This window comes from Fusarium keratoplasticum, chromosome 6 (genome assembly GCF_025433545.1).
Source record: "Fusarium keratoplasticum isolate Fu6.1 chromosome 6, whole genome shotgun sequence".
In the NCBI taxonomy this organism is placed as follows: domain Eukaryota; kingdom Fungi; phylum Ascomycota; class Sordariomycetes; order Hypocreales; family Nectriaceae; genus Fusarium; species Fusarium keratoplasticum.
The window spans coordinates 1,866,653-1,878,820 of NC_070534.1; the positions used below are offsets into that span (position 1 = coordinate 1,866,653).

Consider the following 12,168-nt stretch of genomic DNA (forward strand, 5'->3'; position numbering starts at 1 on the left):
GGCCTCGTCCGCGGTCGCGAGAAATCGACAGCCGAGTCCACGATCTTATGAAAGGTCAAGTAGATGCCTCGTCGTCATTGTGTTTTCGCGATAACTTGGCGATCCGGAAGCAGAGGCGTCGGCGAAGAGTGAGGTGCTGCGTGTGGGTGTGTGGTGGTGGTGGAGTGAGATTCCGGGTTAAAGATGGAGGCGTTTGAAGTTGGAGATGCGGCCCGGAGCTAGGGTCGCGAAGCGGAGAAGACCGCGCCGGCAGGGGCTTTGAGATGAGCGATCGCCCGGAACAAAGAAGTAGGGATAATTCAAAAGAGATGAAGTCCAAGCAGGTCCGAATGGTCTCTTCTTCGTTCTGTAGCCGTGGGTGAGGAAAAGATGAGCAGAGCAGGTCCAAAAACGCGATAGGATAATGGTCTAGGCCCACGGCAGTCCAAGGTCCAAGTGCCCGCCCGCTCTTGTTGATGTCGGGTCCAGTGACGCGCTTCTTAGCTAGAGGTAGAGGCTGGGCAGATCCGCTATCGATAAGGAACTCATTGCCCGGACTGAGGCCCCGGGCCGTCCTGGTGTGGGAGGGGCGGCAGACCGCTAAACCGCCGGAGGCTGGGGCCTACCCTCAGCGATTATCGCACCATCAAGGGCCCTATCCTCATGGATCTCTTGAGCGTTTTAGTGGGTGGCGTGTTTGGCTTTGCCGGGTCTCAGATCCAATCGAAGCTCCACCTATCACGAACCATCACATCACCTTGATCACAATGGCACAGTTGAGTTGAACAGGTGGTCTATGTATATGGGTAAGTGTTCTATTGTACAGTCTGCAGTGTTTACTCTATACGTCCTCAGATATCTACCAGCACGTTAAACAGCTTCTCAAAGTCATACGGCACTCCCAGCCCTGTGATGGCATCATAGCCCTTTGCCGCAGGCCATCCTCCAGGAGTTCCGCCACCATGCTTGAAACTGCACGAAAGACTCTGCCCGCCCGTGATGTCTTGGAGAACCGCTCGAACCTCATCAGAGTACAGCACCTCATTCAGCCAACCTAGGACATCCTTGCCCTTGCGCACGCGAGCGTCGTTGATGAGAGCAATCATGGCCGCGACCACAGGTGTACTCGCGCTTGTTCCTCGAACAGCCTGCGTTGAACCAGCAACTTTGGTGATGAAGTTGGTCGACACAGCCGAAATGTCCGGAACTGCTCTATAACTAGCATTGTAGAAGCCGTCAAGGTGACCGTCCAATGCCTTCACATAGCTCTCGATGTCGGCATCCTGCCACTTCTCGCGCAAAAAGTACTGCGAAAAGCCGCCTCCGCTAAACTCGGCGCCGACCGGAGGATCCTTGGCATCGGTGACGCCGCCGATGCTCGTCACCCAAGGGCACGTCGCGGGAAAGACAGACATGGCAACGTCTTGGTTGGTGCCGTCATTGGTGTGGCAACTCGAGTTGCTGGAACCCTTTGCGCCTCCATCGCCTGACGCTGCGAGGACCGATGTGCCGCGGGCTGTCAGGAGACCGAACAAAGAGCACACACGCTCGGCGTACTTTCGCGGGACTGAAACTTCGTTGTCGGCATATGAGATTGAGAGAACATGTGGGATCTCATCGTCTGAAAGATCGAGAAGGTAGTCGAGAAACTCTAGGTAGGGTTCATTGTTATTGTACTCTTCCGGGAGTTGATCGCCCTTGTCGTCCAGCTTGGGTCCCCGTCCGCCCGCGAGATAGTAGATGATGTTGGTAGGATAACCCAGTGCCATTGCATACTGGACATCCAGCGCGGCCTCGTTTCCAGACTCCGAGAGGACTTGCGAGTTCTCGCCACCGTTGATCAGCTCAACTGAGTAGTTGTAGTGAGCGTTGTAGAGAGGCTTAGCAAAGGTCTTAAGAAACTCGTCGCTATCCTGGTAGTTGGCGTACTCCTCAAGGAAGCCGGCGATACCCAGGCGAATGGAGGAGGATCCGTTGTGAGCTGGATAGTTGATGTTGTAGAGCTTGTGTAGACACTCGGGAACCACGACAGGACTGCATGCCACATCGCGCTTCTCAAGGTTCAAGCTCATGAGCATGCTCGGATTGAACTTTTCATCGAGGGTAGTGAGTTCCTTCTTGGGCCGCATAAAGTTGGCGATGGGGTAGATGAAGCTGATGGCGTCGGCGACAGACTCGGGCACTGAGTACTCTCTGGTTCGGAGGACGGGATCCTGATTCTCGAACTGGTAAAAGCCAATCTTCATCTCGAGAAGATCCTCGGCTGCCTCAATGGTGGTCTTGACGTGAATCCAGTCCTTGTCAGGCGTGGCCTTTGCAGCCATGCCCTTGCTCCTCAGCCATTTGAGGACCTCGTCGATGTCTGCTTGGTCGGGGTCTCGAAGTGCGAGGGCTTCCTTCTGAGTAAGGTGATCCTGTGTGAATTTTCCGGAGGAGGTATCTCGTCTTCGAAGTCTTGTCTTGAGGTTATCGATATCGGGCTGTCGCATGGCGATGGACAGCTTCAGTGCATGGTCCGGATCGACCGTCTCGTCAACCTGCTTCCATCCATCTGGGAGGATAGGAGTGTCTTCAACAACAATAGACTTGGCGGCACTGAAGCCGGCCAGCGCCAAGGCTGTAATAAGTGATATCGCCTTCATGTTTCCTGCTATAGGTGACTGGCCGCAGAAGAAAGGAGGCGAAGAGGCCGTATTTGACAGCCAAACAGCCCTCGTGTAGGAAGAGAAATATCCCAAAAAGACTCAAAACTCGGTTCCAGCCGCTGCTAGGAGTTGAAAAGATTCGGATGAGACTATATCGGAATCGGTAGTATGTTGACTCAATTGAGTTTACATTCCTACCCGCTCGGCGTTTCTACCTCTTGGCGACTTGAACCAGAACGACATCGGCTCAAGAAAAGCTGGGCAACCCAACGGGAATGTTTTATGCTAAAAAGGACTCTTTTCTGGTTCCACAGGCCAAAGGGGGGGGATCGTCTTTCATGCCGTCATGGATCACCAGGGGCATCTAGAAACGGGGTCCCGGCTGTCAAAATGTGAAACTTCATTTCTCTGGGTTACGAGGGCAGCGTTTTCTGTGGCTCCCTCGCGCATCGCAATCTCCAAATGCCAGCGCATCTTTGGGGAGGGACACAATGCCTGGTGGCGACATGACAAAAGGACCTATGACACGTGTGATGGATACTTTCTCGTTTTTTTATTAGAACCGTCGCGCATTCAGTGGGTTGCTTGCATCATTCGTGGGCCTTGGTTGTTTCGGATCCGGATGGGTCAATAGCGATTGGGGGAAACGCCGTCAAAGTTAATATCGGTGTTGGTAGAATCGCATGGTTGTAAGCAGCACTTGCACGGCCTAATAATAGCTCCCAGACATGGGATTGTTCGGCATTGTAATCCAGACATTGAACATGGTTATTGTTTGTCAAGACTGGGGGGAGTGACGGAGGGACGATCTCAGCAACGCGGATGGGGGTTGTTCCCGACATTGGAGAAAACAGTAGGAGAAATTCCCTTTGTTCGGCATCTTGGAATACACGGGACACCAGAACATTCAAGAGGGTGACCTAGCTCCTCTCAATAATAATAATAAAATTTATATAAAATAGTTAAAGATAAAGACAATACTTTAGAGCTCTTTTGCCTAGCTTTACTATACTTTTTTAACTATCTTCATGGGAGGATAAGCCAAAGGGTTCGTTGTACTGGTGTCTCTTTTTTCCCTCCAGCCGGATGTGTAAAGGTAGAGACCACATGGTAGCTGCAACTACGAGCTGCCCTGACATTTCTGCATTTGATGGACTTCCGTGCTTGAATATCCAAGGATTTAATGGTCTATGGCACCATAAATAACAACCAACATTATCGCCTCGACACGTCGTTGTACTTGAAGTCTGCGCCCATCAACAGCCTCGTCTTAGATGGAGGGTATTGGGCTCGTGAACTTTGGCTGCTAGGTTTTCGGAGATCTACATGGACTCTCTCATTGCCGCTCGTACAATCAGAGGCTGATGAGGGAAATTTTAAGTCTTCCTTCCATCAAAACATCAAGACCACGGGACCGAATGATTAAGACGAAGCACTCTCATCTTTCACTGCAGGCAGTGTTGAGGCGCGCGATCATCAGGTTGCGTTGCGATTGCTGCCAGTGCCCTTATAAAGTACAATCTCAAGCCGTATTCGTATCAAACAAGCTAGGCAACGTGTCCGAGTGGTTATGGAGCTGCACTCGAACTGTCCCATCTCGGGATCCAAGAAATGCAGTGGCTTCGGCCGCGTAGGTTCGAATCCTGCCGTTGTCGATATATTTTTGCATTTTTACATCAATTGCTTCTTGTTTTTTTGGTATTGTCGTTGTCGTGATCGTGGTGGTTGAGATTTTGGTGTTGTTGTTGCTGGATGCTGAGAAGTACGTACTGGAACCGGTTCCCCCAGACTTTAGGATGATGGTTAGGCAAGGAAGGGATGCTCCCGAGCCCTATCATTCTGGGAATGCGCCATACCCAGTGGTCCTTTCTTCCAATTTTTTTTTTTTTTACTCTCCAAAGCATTTCGCACATCGGAAGAGCAAGTCGTGGAGTGGAACGACTGGAGGAAGGGAAGAAATGAATGACATGTACGCCCTATCAATCTTCCCGAAGCTCCTCTGCTCAAGTGCAAGTTACTTGGCGAAATCCACAGCTGTCAAACACGACATAGATGAGCACGCTTCGTCCGGTATTTATCATTCAGTCGTTGGTCAATGGCGCATCGCAAGGCAAGGTCAATGCCTGGCCTTGACCAGTAAGTATGCCATGCACTCGATCAACCCATACCATATAGTGAGAGGAGGGAACTACCTAACTTCAAGTGAACCTGCGATTACGCACTTTGCTGAGCAGTTCGTAGAAAGTCGTCCGTGTGGACAAGACGGCCCTTATCACTTCGGACGATTTCATGACACCGTTCTCTAGTGTTGTCGCGTGTCCGTCTCAGTCGTCTACTCGCGGCCCACCTAGAGGGTGATTTTCTATCATCACAGTAAAGGGAAACAATGCTAAGTGATTTACCTTATCATAAGGGCTTAGAATTATGCTAAGCTTGTCTACTTTTAGCATAGATTTGGCTTGAAATTATTACAAGTTTATATGCCTTTAGGTATATATTCGTGTTCAGGCGCCATCTTATAAAAAGCGCAAGGCAGAGTTGAGTAGTCACTTGAGCGTCACAAGTACAATTGCAAGAGGCCTCAAAGGCCAGGGATTACCAGAATACCCAATCTTATTGAATTGAAGTTTTCGATGGTTGAAATCGTTTGGTCGAATCCCAGAAACCCACTGCACTTCTGGACTCGAGTCCTCCCCTGCACGGTTGAGACTTGTTGAAGCCCCGTCATCTCAGAAGCCCACTGCACTTCCAGACCCATGCTCCTTGATCGATCGTAAGTCATGAATAAAGTACCAAAACAATCCTGCGTATCCCAAATACGAGCTCCTCATGTCTCCAACCACAGACGCCCACTGCACGTCCTGGCTGGGGGTGAACCCCGATATCATGCAAAGAAACCCAGAAGCCCACTGCTCTCTGGAATCAAAATCAAGCAAAAGCCAATATGCTACTGCTCATGGCAGCTTTTTGTAACACGTAAAGGAAATATGGTTTAAACCTCGACCGACATCGGCAGAGGAGCGACCTTGCATGTGTCATTGCAGGGCATATGCAGCTCAGCAAGGGCACCGTATCCGCCGCGGATACTCTCCGCCTCAACGCCCTTGGCCCGAAGGACACTGTTGGCGACTCTGGCACTATCACCATCATAGCACAGAGTCAGCACCTTCTTGCCACGGAGGATGGCCATCAAAGCCTCGGCGCTGGCGTTACGGCTGCCACTCTTGTCCTTGACGGTGAACAGAGCCTCAAGCTCAAGCCACAACTCCTCGAGCATGGCACAGTCATCTGCAGGATTGGCAAATGGACTACCGCAAGATGGACCATCTCGCAATGTCTCGAGGGGGATGTTGACAGAGTTGGGTAGGTGGAAGGCGTCATAATCGGAGGAGCGTCGGAAGTCGAGAATTTGTGTGTTGGCCAATGGGGTGAGGGCCTTGTCGATCTGGGCAGCCAATGAGAGGACAGTGTCGTGAGTACCCAGAGGGTGAATAGTGAAGTAGCTGGACAAGGCGGCTAGAGCGTTGAGCTCCCAGGCATCGTCGTATCGGTAGAGGTCAATATTTCTCAGGCGCTTATCCCAGTCAGCAATGACTCAACAAGAGTTTAGGAGGTGACCTACCTGGTTGCGGATGGGGCTGAACTTCTCGGGACCAAGCTTCTCAAAGTACTCGCTCAAGTACTGGAAAGGAAGGTCAGAGCACATGAAGACGCAGTGGATTTCTCCATCTGGGCCCGCCAGCTGCGACAACCTTCCTTCCTGCTTGAACTTCTCGATCCTCTGAAACAGGCCCTTCAAGGTGAAGCCTGATGATGGACCACAAACAATTCCCTGTCGGGTGAGATCCAGGGACAAGGAGTAGGAGTCTGTGGCGCCAACTTCCTCAAGCGCATCATGGGCAGCAAGGTACGGGAACTCGACCTCACCCATCAGGGAGTACTCTCTTGGGCCAGGCACTCGCTCTCCAGCATTCGTGCAGACACTGTTGGTGTTAGTGGGCACCCGACATAAACAGGGCAGTAAACGTACGCAATTCTGTACACGGAAGGCTTCGCCTGCTTGAAATAGGTGCCAAGGCCAGTCATGGTTCCTATGCACGGAATGAGTTACTAAACCAACATGGGCAAGTTGGGGGACTCACCAGCAGTTCCCATGGATGCCACAATCACGTTGATCTCTGGAAGCTGACGGTGGATCTGAGGGCCAGTCCATCGCACATGGGCCTTCCAGTTCTAAAAGGCCAACCACATTAGTATCATCCCCATGGCCAAAAAAGAGGTTACCTACGTCGTCGTTGACATATTGGTTTGGGCTGCACACTGACTCTGACTCGGCATCCTTACGAGCAGCAGCCCGGATACCACCTCGCTCATCGATGGGAGTTGGCTGAGCAGGACCGCCAAAGAGGGTGCTTGGACCATTAGCGAGGCATTCCACACGCAACAAAGAATGACGACTTACACATTGAGACCAAAGAACTGCATCATACGCAGCTTCGTCTCACTTGTCTTGTTGCTGAGGTAGGCATGGACATCGTTGATGCCGTGGAAGGCTCGGGCAACCATGGCCATGGAGATGACGGTTGAGCCTGAGCTGCTCTCCACGATGGTCTTTGTCTTGCCGGGCTCGACACCTTTCTCAAGCAAGTTCATAGCTGTGACGGACAAAGGTCAGCTTTAATCACTAGAACTTGATCATGGCACCAACCTGGCATCACCTTGACGTTGGTGGCCGGATGCATAGACATCATCTTGGCATAGATGCGCACGCCATCATCACGGTAGGGGTTGAGACAGTCAGGGATCTCGACGAGAGGAAGAGGAGGTGAGAGCTCGGGGTCGAAATAGTCACGGACTGAGTTGGGTCCCTTGAAGACGTTGAGATGCTCAGAGCCAGTCATGTTGAGAACTACGTGCTACCCTTAGAGGGTCAATGAAGATGTAAAGCAGAGGGTATCTTGAGTAAATGGAACAAGAGGGTACTTGGAGCAGAGGATCTCAGGCGTAGGGCAGACACTGAGAGGATGATGAGGGAGAAGACGAGAAAAAGACGAAGAAGAGGACGAGGATGAAACAGATTTTTAAAGCTTTGAGCAATGAAAACTGCATCCGTCAAGTTCCCCCGCCAGGCTTTGCACCCACGCTCTTCCTGGTCAGTGGCGGAACAGCCAAGTCATGATGGGTCAAAGTAACGTTCCGGGTTCCCCTAGTAACTTGGGGGTGACTGAAGCACATCGTGGGACGGGGAAATCACCTATTGGTTTGAAGGCATAGACAGGGTAAGAAACCACGCAAGCCGCATGTGAGACCTGACAGACCCCCCATAGCGAGCGCTCTAGAAGCAGAAAAGGAGCAGCATGATGCATTCGAAACCCCAGCGGAGGTGTCCGCGGGCGAGCCGGAGAGGCAGGGCAACCGGGATCATCGACCTTGGCCGACCAATGTCGTGGGGGAGGATTCGCAAAACGACGAGTTAGCGCGGCTTCGGGTCGTCGTCGCGTCCTTCGGACCATCGGTGGTGGAGTCGAGAACTTGTCAAGGGTGGAGACTGTCGGCGGTTTGGCGGTGCACAAACGAGCCTGAGTGGATGCTCGAGGGGTGACCTAGAGTCGTGGACTGCAGGCAATGAACGGGCATCGATCCACGGGGGACAAATCACGGCCTCGTAATGCCTTCAGCTGGACCCGGCGGTGGAGGGCCAAGCCTGTTTGGTTCGACGAGGCGTCCAGAGCGGGGGTCGTGACGGGACGCCCTGGGAAATCTGACAAAGTCTTTTGAGGTAAAAAGGCTGAGATGAAACTATGCAGCCGGCATGGAAGTAATGATGGCGGTAGTTGATCCGTAATAGTGCGTCCGGTGTCTTAGTGGCCCATGTTAAGTGGTCGACCGAAAGTGGGAGTTCCATGGCGCGGAGTTTGTGGTACGAGAGGCCGTAAGCCCGAGCCAGGCTGGAAGATTTTTTCTGGAGAAGTCTTGAGGGTGTTTCCCAACAAAGTCGACAAGTCGAGCAGAGATGCAAACATACGTGTCTTGGATGAAGTTCATATACAAGACAACATTGAGGGGCTCTTCGGGGAGTACAGCTCTTGGCCAAAAGCCATCCTGCCGCAGAGGCAATTTTCGGGGAGTTGGCCCCGCCTCCAATGAAGTCCCGTGCACGGTCAGCTGACCTCAACTCGGTTGAAGAACCGAGGCCCAGGTCAAGGCCCACACACGTCGAGCCGGCTTCGTTTGCAGAGAAGAGCGGCAACAAACAAGATGTGTATGGATGTTTTACTAATTGCTTGACGCACCTTCGTGGCTTTCCTATTCATCTGGGCGGAAGGTCAGAAGATCCAGAAGAGACGGGTCACTTTGCCTGGGACCCACTTTTTACTCCAATGTTAGACATTTTATGAGGACGTTTATGATGAGGTGGAGGTGAGGATTTGCCAGACAACCACCAAACGGGCAAGCCAGCGCAACGCGGCAAAAGTCAATGAATTCACAACACCACGACGCAACAACACAAGATAATGGCAAAAAGATTGTTCAAAAAGGCAAAAACAAAGCGACAACGGCAGGATTCGAACCTACGCGTGCGAACACAATGCCTAGATATGCAGGATAGCAGGGCATCGCCTTAACCACTCGGCCACGTTGTCCTAGTGATTTGATGAAAGCGGTCGACGCAACTTCAGATGGTGAATCTCAGCAGCTTGGGCCTATTGACGACCAGAACAAGAAGTTTCTTTCTCTCTACTTAAATTGGAGTTTGTTATGGAGTCTAGCAAGTCCCCTGCGGCTGGACTGTTGTCATCTCACCTCAAATCACACACGGTGTGGTTACCAAGCACAAGACCTCGCCCCTGGGCATGCAACCGGCGAGCGTAGAATGAGGTGAAGTGATACCTTGTTGCTCCCCTCCACTTGCTGTTTCTTCCCAATGGCTCGATTTCAACGCCTTTCCGATTGCACTATAGCCCAAGCGCTCAAATGAGGTACCGCTTGTGAGCCACGGATCTCTGAAATGGTGCACGCAGTCTTTGGCCTACCTTCCCGCGACTGGAACCTATCCTTTAGCTAGCGATATCACCAACACTTTTAGACAATGCGTGCACTATCCAAGACTACATTCTCCCACGCCTGTCCACACTTTGAAGAGGCTCTCTTTGTTGAATGAGGTCCAAGACAGACGGGGCCCTAAGCGAGTCGTCAACGTTACGGACTAATAGAACAGCAGCTTCTCCCCGAAACTAGGACTTCGAAAGGACTTGGTTTACGGGATGGAGATATGGCGAATGCCGGACGAAGTTCCTCTAGGACGTGTTGCGACCACTGGGTGACCAGCATTTGGTTCTGGAACTGGTCCGGCCATTTGAAGTCTCAAACAACGAATGGTTGGCATGAAGAACTTTGGCTCAACGAGCAACTGGACGAAGTTGAACATTAGAATTGAACATGCCAACCCATAGCTTCATTCTTTAGTCTTTTCACTTGACGTTTCAATCCGAATTCATGGTTTCGTCGCCGTTTCTCTCTGTCTAATACGGAGTCTCAGTGCCTCCTCTCCCCCCGCTCTGGCCTGCCTGATGATCCTTATGATGATGTTCTGGTAAAGCAATGGAAGAAGCAACACTGGCACCGCACGCAACTGACCAGTAGGAGGTTGTGATGAGTTTTATGCTGATAAACTCCTCGTCCCCCTCCCTCCTTCCTTCCTCTTCTCTCATCATCACCAACCCCGTTCTGTAAGTTCCAGATTTCTTCTCCTTCCCCCGTCTATGTGAATACATGCTCGCCGGTTATTTCGTGCTTGCTTCCGTTTATCTCTTTTCTCGCTTATTTTTCTCTCTCTCTTCCGCGTGGTATCCCGCCCTGAGTTCAGTTTTGTTGTTTTGCTCCCGCCGCCCTCACGCGCATTTTCGCTTGACTTGATATATGCCCCCTTTCATCTGTCAACTCATGTAACTCCGCATTCTGAGAGTACTAACTTGGAATGATAGGGTGATTTTTCAACTCTTCTCCTCGCTCTCCCACCCTTTTCTGTAAGTACTTCTTTGTGATAAACTGGATTTACTTACGAACATGTTATTGCTTTCCAGCAACTCATCAACATGGAACCTGTGAGTTCTTATCCGCTCCGACTTCGGCCGCAAAGCAATGAGCTTATATAGAATCAGTGGAAGACAAGCAACAACTGGGCTCCTGATCAGTCTGGTCCCGTGGGCTCCGGCCCCAACAGTTTTTCGGCCTCCGTGGCCGCTGTCTCCTCCTCCTCTCCCTCGACCGCTGCCGCCGCTCCTGCTTCCGCCGCCGCTGCCGTTCCTGCTCCTGCTCATGCCCATGTTGTCGCTCCCGCTCCCGTCGTCCCTGCCTCGGCTCCCGTTCCTGCTCCCACTCCCGCTGCCAACGCCGCTTGGGGGCGCCATCGGTACCCCCATTGTCACAAAATGGGCACGCATCGCCCAGAGGAGTGCCGCTCGGCACCTTAGAATAGTACGTACTTACATGCCCAGCCTGTGTGCTATTTGTTTGAGCTACGAGCTAATATAATATTCTAGTTGTCTTGTCTGGGCAAGTCGCGGTCGCGGTGCTTGGCCCCGGCACCACTCTTGCCGACCTTTCGGTAAGTTATCTTCTTTATCCCGGTGTTCCAGTGCTAATTTCTCCAATTAGGCTATCATGTCTCGGATGAGACAGCAGGCTCCCCCGGCCAGACCCCAAGCCGGGGTCAAGAAGAACCGCCGCCGCCGAGGCCGGAAGCCCGGCCAGAGGGCCAAAGACGCCGGGCGAAAGCCCGAGGACAAGGACCCCGGGGAGGGAGGTGCCGGCTGTGGCGGTGGAATGGTGCCAGCGTGAGAAGATAGGGCATACCTAATGCCAAGTGTGGATGCAAGTATTTAGGTAATACAATGAGATACCTGGTCTAATTCTTATTTATTATCATGATGATCGTAGTCATATGTTAAGTTATCACAGCTCTCAGAATCTCAGGTAATTACTAGAGAAGCGTATCAATGGTTCGCCCTCTCCTCTCCCACTATCCCCCATCCAAAGCCTCAATTCATTTCAAATAAACTGGGGTTGAGCGTTTAGACATGGTCCTGCCTACGGCTTCTCCGTTGCGAGGTGTATAGGCATGGCATAGCCGGGGCGAGCTCAGACACCACCTCCGTAGTATCGAGGTCTAGATCAGAATCAGGCACGAGGACTAATTTCTTCTAGAACAAAGTAGTGCATCCATCATGACTGTTTCTGCTCGTTGAGGTTACGCGTGGCAATCTTTGATGTGGCTGGCGGTCCATGTGTTCTACGCTTCGAGGAGACATGCCCCCGAAGGTGGCTTCAGGCTTCTTGCTAGACGTTGGTGGGAGAGGTTAGGGTCAGCCTTGTGAGGGAGGAATGGTTCATGAGGTAATGGTGGCCGAGAATTCGGAGCACTCTGTGGGCTTCGTAAATGCCGACTGGCCAAGAGCAAATGACTGTCGTCAGTCGAATGCCAGTAACGGCTTGTCGGCCACAAGTGCCGGCTAGGTCCCCAAGTTGGCATAGCAGGCTACAA

The 12,168-nt window shown here is 51.9% G+C and overlaps 3 protein-coding genes across 3 annotated transcripts; 1 reads left to right on the forward strand and 2 right to left on the reverse strand.

Annotated features, from left to right (window-relative positions):
* Positions 1-830: 830 nt before the first annotated feature.
* On the reverse strand, positions 831-2,621 carry NCS57_00854100 (Peptidase S53 domain-containing protein; the record flags this gene model as incomplete). Its single annotated transcript, XM_053058352.1, has 1 exon — positions 831-2,621. One exon carries the CDS (start codon positions 2,619-2,621, stop codon positions 831-833), a length of 1,791 nt encoding a protein of 596 aa, XP_052912183.1.
* A 2,995-nt stretch (positions 2,622-5,616) lies between these two features.
* Positions 5,617-7,525, reverse strand: NCS57_00854200 (Rhodanese domain-containing protein; the record flags this gene model as incomplete). The annotated part of the gene is made up of 7 exons (XM_053058353.1): positions 5,617-6,198; positions 6,247-6,607; positions 6,655-6,715; positions 6,767-6,857; positions 6,913-7,036; positions 7,087-7,279; positions 7,333-7,525. 7 exons carry the CDS (start codon positions 7,523-7,525, stop codon positions 5,617-5,619), a joined length of 1,605 nt encoding a protein of 534 aa, XP_052912184.1.
* Positions 7,526-10,720: 3,195 nt separating this feature from the next.
* On the forward strand, positions 10,721-11,465 carry NCS57_00854300 (uncharacterized protein; the record flags this gene model as incomplete). The annotated part of the gene is made up of 4 exons (XM_053058354.1): positions 10,721-10,729; positions 10,787-11,048; positions 11,168-11,232; positions 11,283-11,465. 4 exons carry the CDS (start codon positions 10,721-10,723, stop codon positions 11,463-11,465), a joined length of 519 nt encoding a protein of 172 aa, XP_052912185.1.
* Between the last annotated feature and the right edge of the window lie 703 nt (positions 11,466-12,168).